Source organism: Lutjanus erythropterus, chromosome 4 (assembly GCF_056507025.1).
Source record: "Lutjanus erythropterus isolate fLutEry1 chromosome 4, fLutEry1.hap2, whole genome shotgun sequence".
In the NCBI taxonomy this organism is placed as follows: Eukaryota; Metazoa; Chordata; class Actinopteri; order Lutjaniformes; family Lutjanidae; genus Lutjanus; species Lutjanus erythropterus.
Genome location: NC_139320.1, coordinates 39,446,144 through 39,472,906, shown reverse-complemented (window position 1 = coordinate 39,472,906; position 26,763 = coordinate 39,446,144). Strand labels below are relative to the sequence as shown.

At 38.9% G+C, this 26,763-nt stretch overlaps 1 protein-coding gene across 1 annotated transcript in view; it reads left to right on the top strand.

The window, feature by feature from the left end:
• Positions 1-26,399, top strand: part of rpa1 (replication protein A1) — a 39,213-nt gene extending 12,814 nt beyond the window's left edge. The window contains exons 12-17 of the mRNA XM_084717937.1: positions 3,090-3,238; positions 11,295-11,424; positions 15,637-15,813; positions 17,340-17,447; positions 18,293-18,379; positions 25,604-26,399. Coding sequence (XP_084574063.1) covers positions 3,090-3,238; positions 11,295-11,424; positions 15,637-15,813; positions 17,340-17,447; positions 18,293-18,379; positions 25,604-25,711 — 759 coding nt within the window. The 3' untranslated portion in view covers positions 25,712-26,399. The remainder of the gene's footprint in view (positions 1-3,089; positions 3,239-11,294; positions 11,425-15,636; positions 15,814-17,339; positions 17,448-18,292; positions 18,380-25,603) is intronic.
• Positions 26,400-26,763: the final 364 nt, after the last annotated feature.

Genomic DNA, 26,763 nt, shown 5'->3' with positions numbered 1-26,763 from the left:
CTGATAACGGCTGTTTTTGAGCACAGATAAATTGTGAAATTGCCTGAACCTTAGGACCTTTTTTATTTGATGTAGGAGGGTGACCATTTACTACATTTTCTATGAATGACTGAATCCAAACTAAAGTTAGATCACACAGTCAGGGGTTGAACAAATGACACGAGCACCTGCAACACAAAGAGCCTGAAATAAATGCTACCTTGTGTGTGAAGCTTTTGTTCAGTTTTCGGTGAGACTGTCAGGATGGTGTTTAATTAGAATGGTTGTTCAACACATTTGCTGATCACTGTTGAGCAGCGTTAGAGTCAAAGACATTTTACTATCTGTGCCGTGTTTAATGGAGGTGTATGTAGTGAAAATCGCTGAATGAATTTCCTGTCATGGGGTGATGAAGTAACTGTCCTCTTGCAGTTGATTTTTACCTGTGGCTCAGAGGGACTGTGCGAAGTTCGCCACAATTTCTTTCCTCCTGACAAGAAGCACAGTGTTCCCTGTTTGTTTGTTTGTTCGACAGATACCCCTTTACCAGAGGGACTCGCTGAGGTACACAAGATGTATAGTTTATAAGGAACAATGGCAATGCCAGAAAGCAACTGTTGGATTTTCCTCCTTCTCTGAGGGCTTTACCACTGACCCCTCTCCTCATAGTTCTTGTTTTTTCTTCAGTTTGTGTCATCAGGTTAACATATTAAAACTTACTGAAAATAAAGTGAACATGAAATAGTTTAAAAACAATTTGGTAGTAATTTTGGAACTGAATCAATCAGAAATGTGTTCATAGCTCATAGCAGCATGAGTCTAGGGAGGGCAGGGGTCTTTTGGTTGCTCAGTCAGTCCACCATTTTTGGTCAGACTAAAATACCTTGGATGGATTCAGGCCTGACACGATGATTACGTCGTCGACTTATCAAGGTCACGTTTTTATTAAAGCTGTCACAATACCCGAATTTTAAACTTGGATGTGTTACTACTGTGAAAAGAAAAAGCTTGATACCTCAATACCACAGCAAAAGAACAAAAAAACTAGGCATTAGGGATGTGTATGTCACTGACTGATATGGTTCGATACGGATCTCAATACATGTTCAACGATACATATTAGAAATTTTTAAATAGCCAGTGACTCAGCACAATATGATTCATTCCTGTCACAATACAAAGTGATGCAATATGAGGTGAGGCAAATTGTGTACAAATCTTGACACGTCTTTCTCATCTTTCTTATAAAACCCAAACTTATTCTCCACTTGTGAAAGTTTGGTGGTGTGACGGTACGACATCAGTTCTTTCACTGTCTGTTTTTAGGAAATGAAGAGGTGAGACAGGAGAGGGAGGTGCGGGAGTGCTTTTTTGTGTGAGCGAGGCTGCAGGCCTGCAGTGAGAGCAGTGCAGGCAGGGGGAGAGAGAAAAGAGTGAAGTTGCAGTGGCAGTTCATTGATGCCAAAAATGAAACGTGCGTGTGTCCTAGTGATTTATCGATATGTTAGTGTGACATTTATTTATTTATTCCTGATTCACGTTCATTTTTTTTTTACCCATAGAGGCCGCCTGAACTGATGCACTCGTGTCGTACACCCTAAAGCCTGATGCACTGGATGCATAAGTGAATCGTTACATCCCTACAGGATAATGTTTTTTTTGTTGTGGCTTTTGCTACAAGCCAAATTCCAGACATGACACTGAAGACTGAACTGCACTGAGGTCTTGAATGTGCACTTAGTTTTTTAATAGCTTCAATACCTTTGATACTATCAAATGTTAGTATTGGTTGGTTTTTAAATGTGGTATTGAAAAAGTATTGATACTTTTGACAACCTAAAATATTGTCTGTCATGTTAACATGAGAATATCACGCACATTTTAGCCAATATGATGCCGGAAAAAATAGCTGGATTTTCCCCACCATTTTAAGACTTGGATGTAGTGCATTAGTGTTTTTTTTCCAACAGTGCCAAAGCTGAAAAAAACTAGCTATGCTGAGACATGTTTTGCTGTAATTTCTGTTTGCACTGCTTCTGTCCTCATCAGCTGTCTGAATTAAAAGTTAATTGCATTTTAAAATGGTGTACTTCCAATATGCTAATATAATTATATCACTGTCATAGTCTTAAAGTGACAATATTGTTTATCACAATTATTTCTGGGACAATATATCATTGAACAAATGTAGTTATCGTGACATGCTTAGATAGATTAAGATGAAATATTGTACAGACATTCATGGTCCCCAGATGATGAACTCTAAGACTTTGGCTGTCTTTTGACCTTTCCTTTGTGGTTTTCAGTGAAATATCTCAGCAACAATGCAGTGGATTGCAAGTGAAGTAGGAACAGACATTCATGTTCCCCAATGGATAAATTGTTCTAACTTTGATGTTTTCATCTGTCGTTGATACTGAACCTGCAAAATGAAATGACACTCCCATCAGTCTCAGCTGTAGCGCTGTGTGCCTCAGTGCCACGATTAGTGAATCAAAGCATGTTAAACCATGGTGTGAACATGGTAAACATGCCTGCTAATCATCAGCATGTTAATACTGTCATTGTATTTTAGCACGCTGATGCTCACATGTAGCTCAAAGCAGCGATGTGCCCAATTACAGCCTCACAGCACTGCTAGATTCTGTAGAGTCTTTAAGGTCCAGTGTGTAAGATTTACAGGGATTTATTGGAAGTGTATAGCAGAAATGGAACATAATATTCATAACTATGTTTTCATGAGTGTATAATCGTCTGAAAAAAAGAATTGTTGTGTTTTTGTCACCAGAATGAACTTTTTTTTCCACTACCAAGGGTGCAGATCCTCTTCCATAGAGGTCACCATGTTGCATCATCATATTTCTACAGTAGCCCAGTACAGACAAACTAAACACTGGCTCTAGATACAGCCTTTTGTGAGTTTCACTGACACCATAGGTTCTCCTACACACTTGGAGATAGGGTATTTGCACTGTGCATGCTCACCACTAGATGTCACTAAATACTACAGACTGGTCCTTTAATCTAAGTTAAAATATTATCAACGCATAACTTGATAAACCAACAACAACAAAGTTTTAATGATCATCTATGTCTCTTGTTTTGTGTAGGCAGAGAAGTTTGATGGCTCTGGACAGCCCGTTGTAGCCATTAAGGGGGCGAAGCTCTCAGACTTTGGAGGCCGGTCCCTGTCTGCATCCTTCAGCAGCACCCTGATGATCAACCCAGACATCCCTGAGGCATATAAGCTCCGAGGCTGGTAAGTGAGCCTGAGGTTCAGAGATAATGCAGTGCAGAAAATTGCTTATATGTTCTCGCAATTGTACAACCATGACAAAGTGCCTCTATAGCAGGTATGAAACATGGTTTACCTTTAAGACCAGAATGCTCTCTCTTATTTATTTCCCTCTGCTTGACGCAAGTGTTACTGTTAAAATTGGAGTGAGAAGATTTAAGTGGCGAGTTTCCATTTCCCAAGTTGTGAGAGTGCATGCTTTGATTCTCATTATCAAGATTAGTTTTCCCCTATTAGCCACAATGTGGGGGGTGCCTCAATGAAGCAATACATATAAATGGAAATCATACTTAATCTGTGGAAATGCATTTTTTTATACCTCTAATCGCCTTGCCAGATGAAATGAAATCCAGACTAATTTCTGTGTGATTATGTTGATTGTAGCATTTCTTTACTCTTGTGTGTGTGTGATGGAGTAGTGTGTATTACACCGTGTTTCTTCTCACTTGAGCACATGGGATTATGTGGAAATTATCCAAGATATCTTCCTCTTTAAAATCTGAGTAGTTAAAAGTGTACATGCGCCAGTTCCTCTATTCCTTTTCCTCTAAATTATTTCCTCTCCCTGGTGTGCAACATGACCAGAAATAAGCGTGCACTCAAAGTACTGTACAGTATGTATTTAAAAAAATTTTTTTTGTTGTTTTTGTTATCTATTTTTAAACAAAGACATCACCTGGTGAGCGTGTGATGTCAAGGTTTATAGGTGCGGCTGTATGAAGTGCAGCTGATTGATGGATAATGCAGTGGTCACATGGACAGAGTTGCAGGGTTGATGCTTAACCTCACTCCAGGGCTGTCGCACACAGATTGATTGGGCCCCCTTATAGATCCAACTTAAACAGGCTGGGCATGCCCCTCCTCTTTGACATGAAAGCAAATGTCTCTATTTGAGAGTGGAGATCCAATCGATTCCATCCAAAGCGTTTCATTTGTTTGCCTCCTCAATACCACTGCCCACTCTGCACTCAGGACTGAAAAACAAAAACACGCATTTATTTTGTGACAGGTCCTGTGCGGTCTCTTATTCTGCCTTCACAAATGTAGCTGTGAGTATTTACATGATCAGAGGAGGAGCTGATCTGCATAATCAGAGCAGTGAGATGTGACTCTGCTTTGCAGGTGAGAAAGAGGCAAATCACAAAATAATGCTTAAATGTGCCTCTTTAATCAGATGTCTTGGCTCATGGTAATTTCTTGATGATAGTTTTAGCTCCAGCCTCTGGCTTTTTGTGAATTAATATTTTTATTTCATTTCTCAGAATGCCAACTACTGTGTGCTGCTGTTTTTTTTTTGTGATGGGATTGTTTTATATTTGCATATTGATAGAAAGTGCTCCATTATCAGGACCACTCCTGGGTCTTCTGCTTTCTTTTACCTGAACGCCATTAAGTCCTGAATCACGCTTCCAGATCCCCGCTGTTTTACACTTCTTTTGCACTTTTCTGTTTAATGATAGAGGGTTGTTTCCTCACTTTCTCAAGTCACGCAGCCAGCGATAATGATCCTCAAATCCTCGTGTTGGTTTATCCAAGAAAAAGAGGGGTTGGACCCTCTTTGGACAATGGGCTCCTGCAGGTTCGAAGGCATCCTCTAATGAACGGTTTTAAAGTCACAGATGGAAGGAGGCCAGACCTGACTCATTACTCTCGATCCAAGTCAATCTGAGTGAGAACCACAGAGAAGACGAGATCGTTATGCAGCATGTCTGAGAGCTGTCGCCCAGCCAGCCTCATGCTGTGAAGAGGATGGAGAGAATAGCCTCTTTAGTTACTTATCTTTATGTTAAGGCTGCCTTACATGGATGATAGCTAGTGATGAGAAGGAAGTTGTTAACGCTGTTTACATTGGAACACTGCCAGCTGTTGAATACATAATGTGCATTTTGTTGTGCTGGAGATAAGCTCAGGTCTCAGGGTGGTACCCAGACACACAAAGTGTGCCCCTTAATGGTTGTTCTGTAAGCCAAAATGTGAATTATGGAAAACGGAACGAGGACGCAAATCAATTAAACTCCTGAATGAATCTTTTGGTGGTTATTATGTAATCTTGCACAGAAGAACCCCAAGCTCTTTCCTCTCTCAGCCAAACAAAGATATGCCTTTACTGTACAGCCAAGCCTGCTGAAACATCATTGTTTTACTCAGGCGGAGGCGTCTTAATTTGATTGTGTTTTGGCGCAGACCTTTGGGACTTCCTCAAATGAATAGTCTATCCTTGGTGGGCTGTCGACTCAAACTCATGCAGAGTATTAGTGGTGCCGCTCAGCACTTTCCAGCGTGCTTATAAATAAGAATGCTGCCCTATGCACTAATTATCTTGATGCTGGATTAATCTGGGTTCTTAGTCTTTTGGCAGCGTGCAAGTGCTGATTGCCCTCACCCTCCTTTTGAGATTACTTGACACAGGTCGCCAACCTAACATTACATCTCCAGTTTGTTCCTCTTTGTGAGAATTTTCCATGTCAAAATCTGACTTAACATTCACACTTTCATCCATCTGACTGTGCGTATGCAGTTGTCCATTAGGTGGCAACAGCACATCTAAAGATGGCGATGCTGCCGGCTCCCACTCTGTCAGGCAGGGCAGTCACTTCTCAGTTAACTACACTGTTTATTCTCAAAGCTGGATGCTGTCAACCCTCAGACGTTCACCGCAGACTCATTTAGAAACACAAGTCCAAGCTGACATTTTCGCTGTCTTCCTTATCATGACTGCAGTATTTCCACATGTACAGGCCACAGCATATAGTTAGGACAGTAATTATGTCAGCCAGGAAACAAACATGCTTTAACACAGTAGCTGAGTGAACACAATGCCTCATTATTTCGCTGACTTACCCAGATGTTTCACTGTGCTGTATTGATTTGACAGAAAGAGGAGGAATTACTTGCTGAATTACTGGTGTTCTGGGTTATTAGCTGAACTGAGTCAGTAACTGACTGACTGAATGTTTTAATCATGTATTCTTGTTCATTGCAATCATCACTGTCAAAGTACCCTTCAACCAAGTCACCCAGATGCTTTACTGGATCTCAGTGGCATACACAGCTGTCATTTAATTATATGCTATATTATGATTTGTGTTTCAAGGCTCATTTATATATTTAATGGAACTGGTTCTATTTATTATTAGTCAATCAATCGGAATTTATCCAGCAACTATTTTTAGTAATAGTTTCAGTAAAACAAAAAATGCCAAATATGTCCTCCTCAAATTTGATTTGTTGCTTTTCTTTGTCATGTATGATAGAAAACTGAATATATTTGGCTTTTAGATTGTTGGTTGGACAAAAGAAGCGCTTTGAATATACGATACTTGATAATATCAGCTTGTTATTGGCCTGAAATGAACATTTCGCAGATATGACAGGGCGGTAAGATGACACTTTAATTATGCATACGCACTGTGAGCATGTCTCTGGTGTGGAAGGTTTTTGAAATGTCCAAATTGGATAGCAAAGTTGCTGTTAGCAGTGATCACTCAGCATCAGTCATGTGAGAAGGAGATTAATTACATTCCTTCATCACAATAAATGTAATTGCTCTTTATTTGTCATTATACCCAGGTACAAAGAAATTATGAATGGCTCCGCTCTTTGAATCAGAAAAATATACACATCTAAAAAGTAGAGCATTATAAAAATGATAAAGCTTCTTAAGAGCTGTCATCCTGATCGTTACAGTCTAATGTTAAGAGAACCCTTGATATCGATGAATGTGTACATCTTGAAAAATATTGTATTTTATAAGTTTTCTGCATCTGCCTGTGGAGCATCATAATAAAAGTAGGCAAAATAATGTGTTAATTCTCTGCACTTTTGCAGGGAAAAAAAAGCATAATATAGAGCTGCAATGATGAATCGATTATTAAAATAATCGCCAACAATTTTGATAATCGATTGTTTTGAATCATTTTTTAAATAGACAATATCCAAATTCTCTGATTTTACCATGTGAATATTTTCTGGTTTCATTTTATGGCCCACACAACTAATCAATTAATTGAGAAAATAATGAAAAGATGAATCGATGATGAAAAAAATCTTTAGTTGCAGCCCCAGCAGTGGGGCATATATAGGTATCGGCAGTCAGCCAAAATGAGTTGGAAAACATTAGGTATCTACAGAAATCCAATATTGTCCGTCCCTACTTTAAATACTTCATGTCGGGTTTTAGTGTTATTGTATTGGACATTTTCACTATTTTCTGACATGTCATAAATATTACTGAACTTAATTGATTCCTGAAAGTAATTGTCTGATCAATTGATCATGAAAACAATTGTTAGTTGCAGCCTTGTTTTAAATATTATATAGACCATTTATTTTACTACATATTATTGCCAGGCAATTTCAGTGCTTCTCCTAACTGGAAATACTGCTGGAAGCTACATTTTAAGACCTTTGAGAAGGTTTACAAAGATGTGAACTGTCACCCTGTGTGAGATTAATAACTTGTCCACTATGATATCTTTTATTTATACAGGTATGCTGAGGTCAAGTTTATTTGAGACACAGCAAAATAACAGGTTAGCAGAGAGTTCAGTTTGCCTTACAGCACTATTTAAATTCCCTTTTTACCAGAGAAATACTACAACACAACAACAACTTGATTTTTCCATGATATACTTACTGTGGAGCTCTGTATACGACCAACTCATCAAAATTCAACTATTGTGACACACTGAGAATCTACTGATGCATGCAGAACTGTCCTAGGGCGTATGAATGACATGTAAATGTTAGATTGCTGTCTTCTCGCTCTTTTATACTACAGTGTTCTCTTACACAAATGGTTTCACAATTGCAGTCTGTGTGATCTGTCTATTATGAGAAGAAATAAACACTTGGCTGTGATTCAGGCACATTGAGAATAAAGGAAAATAACGCATTTGTCCCTGTTTACATTGGAATAAACTTAGCTCTGTGGCTGGTAGCTCAGTGTTTGACCACATGTCACTCACTACAGATGAAGTGGCTAACACCAAGTCACACACAACATGGGGTAATCGTGTTTGTGGTGTTTGCCACTCTCAGCCTAGGCATTAGAGTCTTAGCCCAGAGCTGAGAACTCTGCTTACTGAGACTTTCACATCATCCCCCTCATGCTTCTCCCACTGACATGTCTCTGCTCCTGTCCCTGTTCATTGACACAGTGACATTTGACATGTCTATGCCATGAACATGCATGTCTGTCTGCCAACCTCCAGTCATCTATCTTGGTGTTCTGCAGATAGTTTGTCTTACTGAAGGTGCGCCGCTCTGAGTCGAGATCTGCCTGCTTTTAGTTGACTGTTGCACATTTCCTGCCAGGTCTAATTTGTCCTCTTTTTGTCTCCTTCATCATGATCACTGTCTGTTGTGCCATTTCTGTTTCCTGTGCTCCTTCCTGTCTCTGTGATAAAAACAGCAGCAGCCTGGCGACTGGATACTGTCACAGTGGCATCTTGTTGAGCGCTTCACAGTCCTTTTGGTATCTGTCAAATCAGATGTCCGGAGCATCCATGTAACACAGTAAAGTCTCACTAGTTTTCATTCTTGCAGAAAAAAAAGTGATGCATTTTTAATCACCTCAGCTATGTTGTCACTACATTTTTCTCCTTTGTAGAACATCTGTCTGAGGAAAGTTGTTGGGCCATGGCAGAAAGCAGGATCTCCATTTCAGCTGATTTGATTTGTCAGAATATCTTTTCACAAGCACCTAACTGGTTGCCTGCACAATTAAAGCAAAACCGTGCAGGTACACTATTGAGGAATCTGGTGCCACCGTGAAGAATTGCTCACATTTGTCAGCAGGAGTGGGAAATTGGCAGCCTGTGCGTTGCTCTGGCCGCAGTCTGAACCGTTAATGGGGATATTTTCAATTAGTCATGCCTCCAGGAGCAAGGCACGCTCTCGCTGTATTTACAACCTGACCTCCCCATTGTGTGCCACTCTGCCTTGTGGCCAACAGATTAGTAAGCTCTATTGATCTCTCTGACCATTTCAAACTTATCCCCCCACTCCCCACCCCCCCACCCCCAACTGCATTTTTACCTCCACCCATCTTTCTTCTCCTTCCACCCTGCCTTCCCTCGGCTTCTTCCTATTGTCTTCCCTGAATTACCGGGAACATTGGGCGAAAATGGGTTTCTGATATCACCGTAACAGCCCTGACCCCGACCAGCTCATCTGTCCCTCTGCTGTCGATTCATTTCACAAGCCTCTCAGCTTGCCTTGCTCTCAGCTGAGCTATCCCCGCGTTGACAAACACAAATGGATGCTCCGCCTGGAACAAGATTTTTTTTTTTTTTTAAAGCTAACTGTTAAATGGACAGCCTGCAGCCTATTGACAGCCATGTGAACAGCACCGTATTGTGCCTCCTGCTTTGGTTGAGATGTATGAAAAAGAATAAAGCTCCACTTCCAAAAGCGACAAAAAATAGGCCTCGGCATACCAACATCATGAATCTCTCAAGTGGAAATTTTCTCTTTATTTTTATCTAGGAAAATGTGGTGATGGGCTGCAGAGTTTATTTATTAAACTATGTCAGGTGTATTCCCTTACTTTTTTTGGAAGGGCTGAAAAAGCGGCAGGACAGAATAAATATAACAACAAAACAAAGCAAGGGGCCAGATGTGTTTTTTTTTTATATATCGGACTTGCAAAGTTAGGAATTTAAATGTGTAAAACAATCCACACTCTTATTTTTTTCCACTTTATTAGTTGTCACAAATGGAAAAGGAACATCATGTACCAGGGTTTACTGCACTTTGAAAAACTTAGAGTAAAACCTGTCCAGCATCAACCATGTTTTGCGTTAATATCACAGAGGGCATGATGTCATTTCAAATCTTTGAGAGGTTTTCAATATAACACTTATGAAATGATTTTAGCGTGTGTATCAGTATTTTTTTGAACACTTTAACAATACCGTAATAATACTGATAACCCTGATAATTGTATAATATAATCATGACATGAAATTTTCATACTGTTTCATCTTTATGCTCAAAAGTACAGGATAAAACAAACCACCTTTATGATTCTAGTTTAGAAGTAAACAGCCTCAGTTTTTTTTTTCTTTTAAATGTATCGAATTCTTAAGACATAACCGATGAATGGGCTAATTAGTCTAATAAAATGATTTAATAAACAATGTTAACAACCATAAACTTGCAGTGTTTGCAGGTTATTTATGAGAAATTACTATTATGTACTTTTTCATATGTAAATGATTAAAGGGGCTGATTAGGGCTGGGCAATATATCAGTATTATGTAGTATTGTGTTATGAGACTAGATATAATAGTAGATTTTAGATATCATTATATGACATGTGTTGTCTTTTCCTAGTTTTAAAGGCTATATTACGGTAAAGTGATGTCAATTTCTCAACTTAACAGACTGTTATTTGCCTTTAATCATTTAATCATTATATCCACATTACTGATGACTATCAAAAACTCGAATTGGGTTAATATTTTGTGAAAGCACCAGTTGTCGTCCCTATAATATTTTCACGATATCAAGGTATCTAGTCAAAAATATTGTGATATTTGTTCATATTATTATCTTAGCTATTTCTGCTTCTTCGAGTACACAGCATGATCAATAATTAATGATGCTGACGATATGAAATTTCATCATTGTGATAAGATTTTCAGCTACAGGTCACCAACTGAATAGACCTGAACTATATAGAGCCGAAACCATAACTACTACTCACATACTCTGCGACTCCACTGCTGCTGTACAGGGCAGACACTAACAGATACTTACAGGTACTCAATACCTGACTGCTGTGGCAAGCCTAAGAACAGGCAGTAGGCATATGTTGACATGGGCTTTGAGAGACTGTGATTCTCTTTTTTTCTTTTACTATTTTCTGACATTTCATGGACCAAACGGTTGATTGAGGAAATAATCAAAAGGTTAATCAATAGTGAATACAGCTTTTGCAGTCCTAAATGTATCTTTGGTTGACTGTGACTGGTTTCAGACCAGCAGTAACTGGTGTTCATTCTCTTCCACACAGGTATGACAAAGAGGGTCACACCATGGAAGGACAGTCCATGACAGAGATGAGAGGTGGCAGTGGGGGAGGAATGACCAACTGGAAGACTCTATCTGACGTTAAGACGGAGCACCTGGGACACGGAGACAAGGTACGCACATGCTCGGCTTTGCTTTGACGCACTCAAACATTGAAGATATGGTAACTCCAGACATATTGTTATTCAAGGGTGATTCTTTGAAGATATTCAAGGACAAACTGAAAGTCTGGTCTTGAATCCCAAACAACAAATATAAAAGTGCTCACAGTCGAGCTGCATTTTGTACATGGTACACGCTGCAGGTCTATATAGCCTCAGTACAGTGTAACCTTGTCAGTCACAGCTCTGCTTTGCAAAGGTGGTTTTAGCTGAAAGTCAGAATGATGAATCTTCATAACCATTGACTCATAAAATCACTGCATCACCAGGTATGTATGCTTAAACTCAGTTAGTACAACGGTTCTTTTGCTCATTAATCCCTCTGTATTGTGGGTTTCCTCACTGTTTTGCTGTATGTCCATGAAAGTCACATTTATCTTTGGTATTGATTGCAAAGACATCATATCCCCTAGTCTTGGCTCTCTCTAATGAAATAACTGCCCTCAGAAGTTAAGTAATATGTAATTTTTCTTTTAATTTTTACTTCTTCTTTTTTTAAATTTATACTGCTGAAGGAAATTGTGCTCAAAGTGCATAAATTGTCTAGAGCGGATAATGTGACCTGTGCTGAGATCTTAACTTGTCTAATTTAATATAATTTAACATGCTCTGCACATTAGTAATCATCACAGTATGATGAAAATGTCCCATTAAGACTTGGACAATGCATGCAATTATGATATGGCACCAAGATTCTGCTCTGGCTGTAAAACAGACAAGAGTAAGACACTGGCGGTCGGGGATATATCGTCAATATAAGACTCGAGGGCCCATAATTCCCTAGCAAACAAAAAGAAATGCAGTAAAAGATGGATTAAACAGGATCAACACTTATCTGTAAGCCTCAATTAAGTGAAAAAATCTTTTTGTGAAGGAGTAATTTCAGGATTTCTTTTTCATGTATTGGCCGAGGCTGTGGATGACCACGTCTTGCTTCTGGTAGCCTTATAATTCTCTCTTCTATGGCCAGAACCGCAGAATTCCTTTGCCTGGTCAGGCAAGTGCTTCAGGAATCTACTTCCCAAAAGTCAGTTTTTACTCGCCCTTGCACAAATTGTTTAATTTATTAGCAGTTATCAAATGACAATGAAGAGTTAATTGTATTGTTTTTTTCTAGGGCTGCGAGGTCTACAGACTGTCAGAAAATAGTGAAAAATTTCCATCCCAGCTTTTCAGCATCCAGGGTGATCTCTTTAAATGTCTTGTTTTGTCAATCTAAAACCCAAAGATATTCAGTTTAATTTGATAATAATCATAGAAAAGCGAGTAATCTCAATATTTAAGATGCTAGAACAGCATTTTGACATTTTGCATGAAAAACGACTCAAACAATTACAATCCATGATCAAAAGAGTTTTAATAGTTTAATCTGGTCAATGAGTTGCCAGATTTACTAGGCCAGCACAGCATTTTACTTTCCCTGCGTTGTTCCTCCTTATGCTTTCTTTTAGTGAAGCCACTTCAGTGATTTGGTCATTCGGGATCCTACAGTGTAGCTTAAGCAGCCCCATCTTTCTTGCATTCTTAAATTCCACACCCCAAATCCTGACTGTAACCATTAGACCCCCTGTCAGGTGAAGGGCTTCTCCTGACTAGCTCCCTGCTGCGCAGGAGGAAATGTTTGACCCTGAGCAATGGAGGCTCCTGCTCCTCCTGAGCATGGCATGTGAAGAGGGCCCCCGTACTGACAAAGGAGCTGAGCCGAGGCCGTCCTCAACCCCTCTGAGACATCCCATACACAGGGGCACCGAGGTCAGGCCTCTCAAGACATCCCCCCTAACCAAAGTCTGTTGCAATTAATTGTCCCTGTCACAAAGTCTTTGTGTCACAATCTCAAGTTTCCACATTGCTCCCTGTGCCCTCTCTGACAGTAAATGGTCACCCTCCTCTTTGTTGGCTTGACACTGCATTTGTAAAGGCCTCTGACAGAGGCGAGAAACGAGTTCTTCTGTCCTCTTCCCACGGTGGCAGCCCCGCTCAGTCACACTCACTAATTGAAGAGGTATTTACTTGATTAATTGGGCCTCTTTTGGAAAAGCAGCAGAGGTTGATGTCTGGTGTTTTTGGTAAAAATCAAAACTGTAATTAAAAAAGCATAGCCAGAGGCTCCCTGTGTTGGAACAGGATGATTTCCTCTTATTTTGTTGCTGTCATTTGCCTCATTCCTAAGGGCTTTTCATTTATCCAAAGTGACATGAAATATCAATTGTCCTGTTTTGGAAGTTAATTGGGGTCGAATGCCCTTTGCATACAGACGCAATGGTCAATGCTTGGAGAAAAGAGAGAGGAAAGAATTGATTTTCATTGTTCTTTGGGGAGAGTAAACTGTTTTCCCGTGTATTTCTGTAGCAAATGTTAGAAATATCAGTAACAGTGTGTTGTACATGATTCATGATTTAAAAAACAAAACTATTTTAGGACTGCTCTGTTTTAGATTGACAGCTAACTTCTCACTCTTAATCAACAAAATCTTCTCCCAGTCAACAAATGCTGGGGTCATGTGAATGGTTGTTTCTTCACTTTCAAATAGACATTTTATTTAATTTTTTATTTTATTTTATTTTTATAAATCACTGGTTTTATAGCTGTGGTTGTTTCAAAACATTAATTAATGTGAGCAAGCTGTTGAAATGCTTATGTCGGTTAAATTTCCATATATGGTGCCAATGCACTAGGTAACCTTGTGGTCAACATAATAATTTTGACTGAATGAGTGAGCAGTCAATTACAAACAATCAAACTTTGTCTGTGGTCAATCAGATGAGCTCAAACACCTGTATACCTGAGTGGTAGATTTTCACACACTTCATAAAATGGATACATGTGAGTAGGGTTGGGCAATATATTGATACTATATCAATGTCATGATATGAGACCAGATATTGTCTTAGATTTATATAGATATATAGATTTATGGATATCATATTGTGATCTGGTATAAGTTTTGTTTTTGGTTGGTTTCAAATTTCAAAGGCTGCATTACAGTAAAGTGAAGTCATTTTCTGAATTTACCAGTCTGCTCCAGCTGTCCTTTCCCACTAAGTTATTATGTCCACATTACTGATCATTACTAAGCAAAAATGTAATATTTTGTGAAAGAACCAGTAGTCATTACCACAATACTATTGCAATATTGATATTGAGGTAAATGGTCAAATTGTGGATATCAGGATATATATCTTATATCTTGATATTTTTAGGCTCTTACAGAAAATATTTTATACATTGTATAGAATTACATTATGACAGACTGTAATTTTCAAATTACTAATTGAGCAGCACTTAATTACTCATGATTACCAGTATGCATGCATGTTTTGTTGGATTGAGTAATATATAGGTTGATATGCAGTGTTTAAGTGTGTAAACTCTAACAGAAATGAACATGTCTGGGCCCTAAACATTTCTTCAGTTAACATGATTAAATTTACATAGTGGCTTTAAAAATCAGTCGATGTACTTGGATGTTTTGGCTCCAAGGTAGCAGGTATGTTGCTCTGCCTCCTGACCCCGAACAGGCACCTTTAGCTTTTAATCAAAGTATGCAGCAGCCCAGCCTTCTTTGTGGTCACAGTCATTGTTGAGGTTAGCAGGAGGGGGAGATTGTCTAAAACAATCAGCTGCTGGGATGTGAAAGCTAACTGTCGTGTGTATTAGGGCTTGCCGTGCATGAGGAAATCCTTCCAGAGGAGGAAAGGTGATGTTACTGATCTGCAAACATGTTGAAACTTTCCACCTCTTCATTACAGCACACTTGGTGCTGCTTTTTGTGTTCATCTATTTCTATCCAACGTGAAACGCATGTCACTCGGCTCGGGCGTTTTCCGTGCCAACTAGGAATGTTTCCTGAAGGCTGTTTATATGCAGCCGGTTTCTAAAGTTTGCCTCTTCCCCTCAAAAGCAGCAGCAGCAGCAGCAGCTACCCTGGCTAGTTTGCATTTGTGTCAGAGCCATTAGAATTCAGGTTGGGAGTGTAACTTGTGCTTCTGCTACACTTTCTGACTGCTCACATGCACCGATATATGCTCCTTAAAATGTCATCTTAATTTCATGCTATTTTATTCCCGGAACTCAACAGTCAACATGTTTAACATATAAAACACAAACATTGTATGAGAGAGAAGACATCCAGTGAGAAGTTTGTTTGTTTATATTCCCTTTTAGGCGGACTACTACACCTGCATAGCTACCATAGTGTACCTGCGCAAGGAAAACTGCCTTTACCAGGCCTGTCCCAGCCAAGACTGCAACAAGAAAGTGGTAGACCAACAGAATGGCATGTACCGCTGTGAGAAGTGTGACAAAGAGTTTCCCAACTTCAAGTACCGCCTCATCCTTTCTGTAAGTCAAAACTCCGCACTCCCTAAATCTTCTGACTTCTTCATGTGTCACATGCAAGCAAACACAAGCATATATGCTAATGTACATGTCTTAACTGGCTGTTCTTCCTGCTTCATCCTGAGCAGATGCTTCTGCAAGTCTGTAGTTGCTTTGCTTTGCTTTCATTTTCTTTACTTGACTTTACTTAATTGCCCATTCTTCTCCCTTAGTCCTGAGCAGATGCTTCTGCAAGTCCTTAGTTCTTTTCCTTTCCATTCCTTTGTCACTGTGTGTCAGGCAAGACACGCTACAAATCAAAGTTAATCTGGCCTCAACTTCTCTCAGCACTTTGCAACACTATAGCTGACAATGTTGGGCCATTTTGTAGCGGTGTCACTGGTAATGTGGACCTACAGTCGCTGTCAAAAATATCTAAATATATCGATACAGAATATTTGAAAAGCTTTCAGTACTAATTTTCCACAGTATTGATATCCCAGTACCACCTGCACTTTCTCGCTCTCTCTCCCCTGTGACAGTGAGTTGACACACAGACCGCTGCAGTGCCCGCACAGTCCCGGCTACTCTCACCTCACCCACAATGCAGTGCTGTCTTATTCATCTCGCCTTTTTATTTTTACCTTTTGATAAAAATCTTTAAATTAATTAATAAATACATTTTCCCTGTGTTAGCGAGTATAGACATTTCAATATGAGAAATTCCAGTATTAACAACACTAACACATTCAGATAGTCCTAAGCAGATCCTTCTACAAGTCACCCTCTCCTCTCCTCTCCTCTCCTCTCCTCTCCTCTCCTCTCCTCTCCTCTCCTCTCCTCTCCTTATCCCTCCTTATCCCTCCTTCTGTCTCTCAGGACTCCAGCGACTCTCTCCCCTCATGGCCCACTCCCTGTGGTTCAACATTGCCCCGATCTGCTCTTTATAGTTAAATTTAGAGACATTTAAAGCACATTTTTACACTTGAGTTTAAATCAGAGCTATGTCGGGTTAATTGCCACAGCTTTCAATGCTCTGCTGTTAGTCATTTACAGAAAGTGCACGGAGGACCACAAGTGCAAGCCTTTTCTCTCAGACAGTTTGCAAACAAACATTATTTAATAAAAAACAAAACAAACAACATTGAATACAAAAACTCACTTAGTCAGCAACGGAGAAATTGCAGCCAGGCAGCTGAAATAAGCGGCTTTTGTTTTGTACCACTCACCAGTCAACATATTGTTATTCTTCACAAGCTGTAACATAAGCTGTGAATTTGCTTCCACTGTATGTATCACAAGAGCACCGTGACTCTGCGTGTTTTGCCAGGCTTGCCAGCAGGATATAGGCTAATTAAAGGATGTAATGATTTCTTAAGAGCAGAGAGATGTGTTAAGTTAAAATGCCATATTTAAGTAGCCAGCTATTCTATCAAACTCTCAAATTTATGCAAAATTTAAACATGAGTACACTGATCTATTCATGTGTATGCATCTGACTTTTCTTCCTGTTTCCTGTTTTCCCTTTGTTTGTCTATATTATCCGACAGGCCAACATTGCAGATTACGGGGACAACCAGTGGGTGACTTGCTTCCAGGAGAGTGCAGAGGCCATCCTGGGCCAGAATGCAGCTTACCTCGGGCAGCTCAAGGACTCGGTGAGACTCCGCTTCCTGAATATAATACTGGCCTCAGGAAATGGCCAGGGCAAGAGCTAAACCTCAGAATTTGTCACTGCCAAACATGCACTCACACAAACACACTCCTGCACAGACAAGTTTGTGTTTAAGACATCTCCTGTGCTTTGTCTCTCCCGGAAATAATTACAGTGGACACCTCTTACTGTTTCTTTTTTTAATACACGTTACCATCTCATTGACACTGACAGACAATTTATTACATCGATATAAAGTAGTGAGCAGCTTTGCTATTGACTGAATTGACTGTTTCAAAATACAGTATGGCTGTTTCAAACACTTATTATTTCACAACACTTTTATTATTCTACAAATACTGTGTATGATTAAAATACAGTACAGTAGGCCTACTGTATATAGCATAAAATCTAGTTAACTGTAGTTTCGCTGCTGCATCTCATTGGATCCATTTAGTGGTTTGTCATTAGCTTTGAGGAGACAACGTTTTTTCATTGGGAGAAAATTAATTTCTTTTTCCCATCATGATTTCAATGTGCACACAATGGCAGCTTCAGGTACCTAAGTATCATGGGAGTAAAAAAAAAAAAATCTGTAGTTGAATTTTTCCCCCATGTGTTGTCATGTATGAAAAGATGCCAAATGAACACTATAGGTGGATTAAGTGATTACTTACAGTGAGTTATTAAAATAGGCTTGGGCATAGAAATGATTCTGCCCCGAGCAGTTTCTACTGTTTTTCCAGTGTTAATATTTATTTTGCAATTCAAACTGTGATGAAACAAACATTTGATTAATAAAATATTTGTAATTCTTGAAATTGAGCCAGTCAAATGTTTCAATTTCAGAATGAAGCTGCTTTCGACGAGGTCTTTCAACAAGCCAACTTCAACACTTTCGTCTTCCGCAGCAGAGTGAAGCTGGAAACGTATAATGTAAGTAAGAAAGGAATGGTAATTATTCTGATAAATTGCCTCAGGGTGTGTTGTTATCACAGCATGCTTTGCAGACAGACCATGTAGCTGCAATATAGAAAAACATGCCTGTGTTAAAAACCTGGGAGAGGAAAAAAAAACGGTGCAGCCTCAATCCTCTGAACCACCATCATCCTTTGCAGGCTGAAATTGTATGGCACAAAAACAGGTTCTTGTTCTTTAGCTGTTTGTTTGCTTGTTTGCTTTGATAGCTTTCCCATTCATTAACAAAATGACCCTGCTTTCATTTTGACTGACAGAACCATCTCTAAGAAAAAAAAAACAGTGTTTGTCTGAGAATGCTGCTCATTTTCAGTGGCTTTGTGAAGGATGCACACACAGATTAGTCGTGGTCACTATTTCCTGTAGGCCACACAAATAGAGGTTTGTTGTGAGGGAAGCACATAAAAGAATTGATTGGGCTGGGACTCTGAGCAGGAAGTCTGGAGCTGGGCCAGAGGCGGCATCCGCCTTCGACGCACAGAAGAGGCCACTGTGTCTGTCACATTCAGCGCAGCATCCGAACTGCCAATGGCACTGCTACAAGCATGTATTGGCTGCTGCCTCCAAACCCCATATTCCTTCAACAGAGACACCTGCAACCCCTCTTTCAGTTTTATTTTCTGCTGCTCAATGCTACAAGCCAGCCATTGTGCCGCACTCTTGCATGTTGTCATGTGCACACTGTTGTAGATGCTTGAAGTGGGACTAAGAAGGTCCTTAACAGTTAATGATACCCATCCATCCTGTTGTATCATGGTGAGACTTAAGCTAAATGTTGAGCTAAAGAAATTATACTCATCATTTCTAATTCAGTCAAGACAAGTCACATGAGGACTAAGATTAAATTACCCATTATAATGACATTAAAACACACATTCGAAGGACACCTTGGCTATAGCTAATGTTGGTTGACATCAGACCTTTAGCTATAAGCATACATATACAGTATTAAAGCTGAAACAATCAATTAGTCAGTGAAAAGAAAACATCAAAATCTCATTGGAATATGTCTCTAGATAGATAATAGATGAATTAATACTTAAAATAATTGTTAGTTGTTTACTGATCGTCCCATGCTGTGGATGCACATGACATCTACCCAAAGCCAGGCAGTTCACTAGTCACAGTACAGTACAAGCCCAGGCCGAGCGCCGCTATAAGTGAGCTCAAGTAGATGGAGAGCGAATTATTGTTCAGGTACACTACAAGTGACGTTGCAGTGGCTCCACTTTTGTTTTCTTTCTCTGCAGAAGTGCAAGTTTATTGTCTAAGCTATTAATTCAATCTAATGTCATTTTTGTAAGTCAGCCATGTTTCAGTATAGTTAGGGGACAGTTTACTTTTTACTCCCAACAGCTCCCTGCGCTCTTCTCAGCCTCATTTGTCTCTTGGCTATTGCTTTGATGCAGGGAAACGAGAACGTCAAGGATGTCAGCATTATTTGTTTTTGACCAGATAAAATAGGTTGGAGGTGAAGCAAGTGTACAAAACTTGGTATAAGTAGAACAAGCAACAGCCTGTTCATCTTCATTGACAAAAAAAACAAAACAAAAACAAAAAAAACAGCTGTTCACTCGCCCACATCCCCTCCAACTAGGAGGCTTGCTGTGTTACCCACTGTACAAAAAAAGCCAAACTCAACTTGCCACAGGTAGCCTGAGGTAAGAGATCAAAGTTGAGGAAACAAGAACCTCCATGTATGAAGTGGCAATTTTTTATTTCTTCCAGTAGAAAATAAATACATGTTACATGTAAAACATGTAATGTCTGTGTGAGCTAGCTCTTATATTGGTCAATATTACATTTGGGGCATTGACACAGATCGTAGAACAGCAGTTAAATGCGACTTTTACCTTGAGTTTAATCTAATGTACGTTTTTGTTTGCTTTTGGATCAGAGCTAGCTCATGCATGCATTACATAATGTACACATTTATGATTCTTAATACTTTGTACTTCATTTTGCTCAATATTGTAATTCTGTTATCTTGTGAGCAGCCCCAGAGTAATTCTAAAAGCCACCAATAAGTGTTTAGTAGCTTATTTAAAAAAAATCTCTAACAGAGCATAACCTTGGCCTCCCCTAGTAGACACTGTTTTTATCTGCTCGCGCATCCTTCTCACCCTTTTCACCTCTGACCAGTTTGCATACCTGGTGGATAGAGCATGCAGGAGGCAGGTCATGACACAAAAAATACACTGCACTGCACTGAAGATGGTGGACAAGGCTACAGACTTTTTGCATTTTTCAGTATTATGTGTACATCTACTGTCCAGTTAGCACATATTTTCGTCAGTGTCTTTATGTAAATGACCTTCGTCCTTCAGTCTCAGATGTTTGTATTCTTGAGTCTGCAGTTGGACTTAAAAAAAAAAAACAACACAGACTCGTTCTCCTGACATTGACCTGCTCTATTCACACATGGGATCACTCTTACTTTTCACACTTTGTACCACAGCACTGGCAGGATGAAATCTGTTTAAACACTTAATAACAACCACCATCAGTAAATGGTAAATGAATAGTTAATTAAAATAAAGTTATTTTACTGTTAACAATGAAATAAAACTAATCATTACTAATTATAGTATTGCTATATTATGTTGTTTTATCATTAGTTTGTGTATATAAGATTGTTTCTAAACTATATATTGTATCATAGCTGATGAGACAATAAAAGAATTACATTCTGATGATATTAGTACAGATCTGATTACAAATTCTAGCATTACTTAGCATTAATTAGTAATCATTAATATCATTTCATGGTTTTTAACAGTGAAATGACATTAAAGTTAAATTAACTATCAATTTCCAGTTTATTGATGATAGTTATTATAAAGTGTTACCATTCAGGTTTGCAGTACATGTGTGAAAAAGACTCAAGACACTGATAAAACCTCGAGTGCCATTAAGAATGAACTCAAAACTATATTCAGTCGTGTCCAGCTGTAATTAATTCTGTCATTGTGGCATCAACATTTTTAAAGAGTTGAGCATAAATCCATTTTAAGGATAATTATGCGGTGCCATTGACAACCAAAAGCCATGCCACTGAATTGTTTACTTGATGCTAATAAATCAAAACACTCTGATTAATTACAGTGTATTCATCAAAACAGTGTGATGTTCATTTGGTTCATGTGGGCAAGGTGCCTTATTTGATTATTTTCAAACAAATCAAAGCTTTATTTGGCACTCAAAATATTGATATATTTGTAGGTAATTGTGTTATAACTCTCAAAATGTCAGTGGATGAATGACTTGATCACTATAAAACGTGTTATCACTGTCAAAACACAATCTTTTGAATATTACCACTCAGCACTTGACTCTTTGACAGTCTTAAATGTTTAACTTGCCTGATATCAGGAATGCCTGCTCGCGGCTGTAATATTCAGACTGTTGTGCCGTTATTAAGGTCCCATTTTCCCTGTAGGCCGTGTCTAGACATTGTAACTGATTTAAGTGTCTCACAAGGATGACACTGATGAAAAAAGGGGATATTGAACATTCAAGGCTTTTCATTTTGGCGCTGGCCCAGTCATGACCACTGCGGGCCAACAGAACAGCAGATTTTAAAGCAAACTGCTGGTCAGATAATAATTCCAGTGATGCACAGTAGGGTTTTTTTCCAGCCAATATGATAACTGATAACTACCAGCTTCTCAGGACTGATATAAGAAAACTGATAATTTCTCATTTTTGTATTTTTAAAAGATGTTTATAACCTGCAGTTTATACACACCTGAGGGCAGGAAAAGGCTGTGATGTAGTGAACAAAGATGGATGTTATGTTCCACAGCTCTGACCGAACCAAATCTGACATCACAATTACAACAAAAATAAAGAACAATTCTTAATTTTTTTATATGTTGATTTATTTTTTCTAGTAAAGTTCATCAAAGTCAAAGTTAATTTATAGAGTACCTTTAAAACCACCACAGTTCACCAAAGTGCTGAACAGGATTAAAATACTAAATAAATGAATATGAAACTAAACAACAAATTGAGTTTTAAAGAGCTTTTTTTTTCCTTAGGAATTCATGAAATGTTTGACATAGTCTGCCAAATCCATAGATTATTATAGCCCTTATTTATCAACTATAATTTCATTATCTGAATTAGAGTTAATGACTAATCATTGCTAATTTAACTAATTAAAAATATGTGGAAATATGTAGACTATCTTAATTATTTATGATTAATCAACTATTAATTAGGGAAAATGCACAAAATTTGCAACCCTAAGAGTAATTATAAGTTTCCCATAATCGTCTAAAAAGTCATTCTTTATTATTTTGTCATTCATAAACCCTGTCTGTCTTACAAAATGCTACTTATAGGATGAATTTATTTGCATTATTCACACAGTACAGGGTGAGGGTGCGAGTGTGGAGCAGTGAAGTGGTTTCCAACACTGGTTTTTCAGGGCTGGTAAGAGCCACTGACGTAGCACCGCTGAGTGCAATGATCAAATAAACATAGGTCAGACGTAGGTTAAGGATTTAAAGTGAAGATTTGACTTTTGTTTTCATTTGTTTTCAATTATCTCATCAGATGCAGGTGTATAAGTGTCCGTGTCAATTTTTCACTCGTCTCTTCATCCTCGCTGCTCCTTTTAAAAGGCTGCACAGCAAATAAAACGTCTCGTTTTACATGTATGAGATGGTTAGTTTCCTCGGCTGTTGTTTGTGATAAGTGTTCCTGGCAAGTTTAAAACTGTTAGAAAAAAGGTCACAGCGGAACAAATTTGTGTGTGGTGTTCCTCTTGTGCTCATGTGGATACACACATGCAGCACTGCCTTGGGGGGGGTGCAGCAGCAGCACAGGTTGTCCAAAACACCCGACTTAGCTGTGTGATGTTGGCTGCTTACAGATTCACACGGACATCTTACTCACCCACTCATCAACTGCAACCACTTTGAACACAACTGTCAGTGTATATGGTGGATGGATGTACCACAAACACACTGTTATCATGTTTTCTTTAAGATGAGCAAGAGGTCGTTCATTTTTAGTAGTCCTTCATTTAAAGAAGGAAGAAAATCCTACTTTAACTGCACTATAGATTAAAACCAAATTAGGTTGTAGAAATTATATATAGATGCGGTTTCTGACATTTCTGAGATCTGCTCTCTCATTTGGTTTAGCATTTTAAATCTGCAGATGTTTTAAACATGGTTCTTCTATTTAATTTGAAGGCCTCAGCAGCATTGGTCAGAAGCGAGAATAGCAATGTATTTTAGCACAGGTGTACATTTGTAGGTGTGTTGTCTTAACTGGGGCTTTGCCCTTTAAAATGATTACATTTGAGACTTCTGCACTAATGATTATGATTTGATTTACATTCATGCCCCAAAGCTAAGCATCTCTCTGCCTGCAAGTTAAATCCCAGACGACCTTTTAGAAACCCAAACAGTGGTTTAACAAAAAACATTAGTTTATATTCCATGTTATTCACTAAAAATGCATCACATTTATCCTTATCGTGCTCTTGCAGTACATACTGTGTTTATATACTTGTTGTCTAGCTTACTGTCCTCTAATGTGCAGGGTACACTAACGTTATACAAAAGATACGATGCATTCATTTAATGCACCAAAGGCAAGCAAAGGTACAGACTTGGTACAGTTCTCAGTACAGTTCTCCACAGCAATACTGGAAGGGTTGAACACGTATATACTGTATCAGTGCCACATGTTTAAAACAATACAATATCTGATAATGATAGTATCAGAAGTACCAAAGCTATAAATTATCATATTTTATCACTGTAAATGCAATTTTGTCCATCTGGATCCTCACATAATCGCTTTACAACACAGTAAAGAGGGTTTTTACTTGTTTCCCATGTTAGACCTATTTCCTAGCTCATGCTAAGATAATAGCCTGAAGTGAGATTTTTTCAGTTTGTCCAGTGTATTACCAAAGTTTTGGTATCGGGTTAATTTATATAGAGGGAAAGCGTGACAGTTCATTCTACAATAGGTCAAACTATAGTGATTCATTTGTTATATTTTACTATATAATATGTCCACATTTCTCTTGCATCATATAAAACAAGCCAAAAGATTTATAGCAGGGTATTCTTAAAGAATGTGGGCACTGGTCCAAAGGAAGATGATTTACATTTCACCCACTTGAGGAGCTGCAGAGGATTAATGGAGACGAAATGAGTGTAACCTCTGTTTAAATGCAGAGAATAATGGCCCTGGTAGAAATGACCTTCCCCTGTCTAGACAGCTGTGGAGGTGGTTATGGCTTTAAAAGCTGCCTCTTTTTTTGTGAAACATCGATTTGAATGCCAACACAATTCAGATACGCAGTCCAAACGTCTCACATTAACTAACTCTGTCACGGGGGAATGGAAGGTGCCAATATGCTGTATGTTTCCGGTAGATTAGTAATATACTGGATAAATATAAGAGAAGCTGGGTGTGTGTGCGCGCACTAACATATGTAGCAGACCTCCAAGTCTCGCCTATTTCGTCACAGTTAAAATGCTAGTTTTGTTTATTTATTGTGGGTTTGTATGAGGTTCTTATTGATAGACGGTGTATTTCCTACAGTAAATGCCAACGGGTTTGCCACCACTGAACTGCTGTGGACAGGGTCAGCAACAAAAGGTATTTTAGCCACTTAAAGTCCACCTCAAAAAACATCTGTGTGTTTAAGTGTAAGCTATATTTAGAATATTTTCACTGCTTTACTTTGCTGTCACAGTCATTTATGACAGAAATGATATAAGTCAATGTCGCTCTCTCCAAACCAGCCACACTTCGTGGGGAAAAATCATTAATTTTACCTTGCAGAACATGCGAGTTCAGCCATAATCAGTTAGTTTGTTTGTGTTATTGTCTGACTTTGGTGTTTTAAAAGGATAGTTTGTTTTCTCCAGAGTCACACAGTAACAAAAAAACCTAACGGATCAAGGCAGCGGTATCCACAGCAGTTTATTACTTAGCCGGTGTCGGTGGCCCTCTCTGCTTCTCCTCACTGGGGGTCTAAGGTACCTCATAGAGTCCCACATCAAATCATCTGAGCTGTCCCTTTAAGGTGGGCCTAGAAAACTCACCTGAACCAAAACTTTTAAATCCAAGCAGACACACATACAGTGTATAGCTGTAACATATGGCTAATTTTCATACAAATGAGTTTTCTTATCGTTTGCATGACAGGATGAATCCAGGATCAAGGCCACAGTGATGGATGTGAAGCCCGTTGACCATAAGGACTACAGCAAGAGGTTGATCATGAACATAAGGAAACTGGCCGCTGGTCAATAGGAACTTATGATTCATGCCACATACTCTGTTTTTCTTATGTTTCTGTACAGCCAACAATCAGCTCTAAATGTATTACAAAGTATTCCTCAAAAAACAAATGTTTAGTGTTTTGTCGTTTTTTTTATGTGTTTTACTTCCCTGTGAGTCCTTAAAGTACTTGTGACTTTTCCTTTGTGTAATAATGTTTGGTGACCTGATTCTGGAAACTGTTTGCCGTTTTTTTTCAGTGTTGGTGAACAATAGAACAGTTTTTTTCTTTCTTTGTTATTCGGGGAAGCAGAGCAGAGAGTGGGTCAGTAAGCCACAAAAGAAATCATCACCGTGTCTGTCTTAAGTCAGCCGCTTGTTCCTGCATGCACTGTGGTCATGTGGGGGTGGTGGCTGCTTTAAGCAGAGGACCAGCACAGTAGCTAGCACTCTTTTCACTTTCTGACGTGCACTCAAAATGGCTGGGCTGGACCTGCACATCCCTGATAAGACCGTTTACTCTCCCACTCTTTTTTTTTTTTCCCCCTCACACTTCCAAACATAAGCACACACACATGCACAGTGCAGACCTAAAGGGAAATGCACTGCCTTCTATTTAAGTAGATACAAGGTGTTGTTTGTATTTTCAATGCCTCTGTTTTTGTGCATTCTGTAGTTGTTTTTGTGATGATTAACTGAGAATAAAGATATTTGTAATCAACTTATTTGTCTGTATGTTGAGCTGATACAACTATCCCTTACTGCACCCAATCCAAAAGAAAACATGTAGACTATTATTTATTTTTAGGAGTTGTACTATGTAGAGGATTTATTCAAGGGCTGCACACAATGCCCTCCATCTCCTCAGGTTTGGCTCAGATGTGCAACAGATTCCCCTGCAAACTTGACTTTCATGTTGTATTAAAGCAGAACATCAGTGAGGCTGCACCTCCCCGTTTTTCTTGTGATAACATCTCGTTTCTGCTGAGCGCTGCATCTGTTGCCTGTAGTGTGCTGAGATGGATTAAACCTGTCTTTAAATGGTAAGGAAAGGTAAGTTTGAGTTATTTATTTTATTTTGTCAG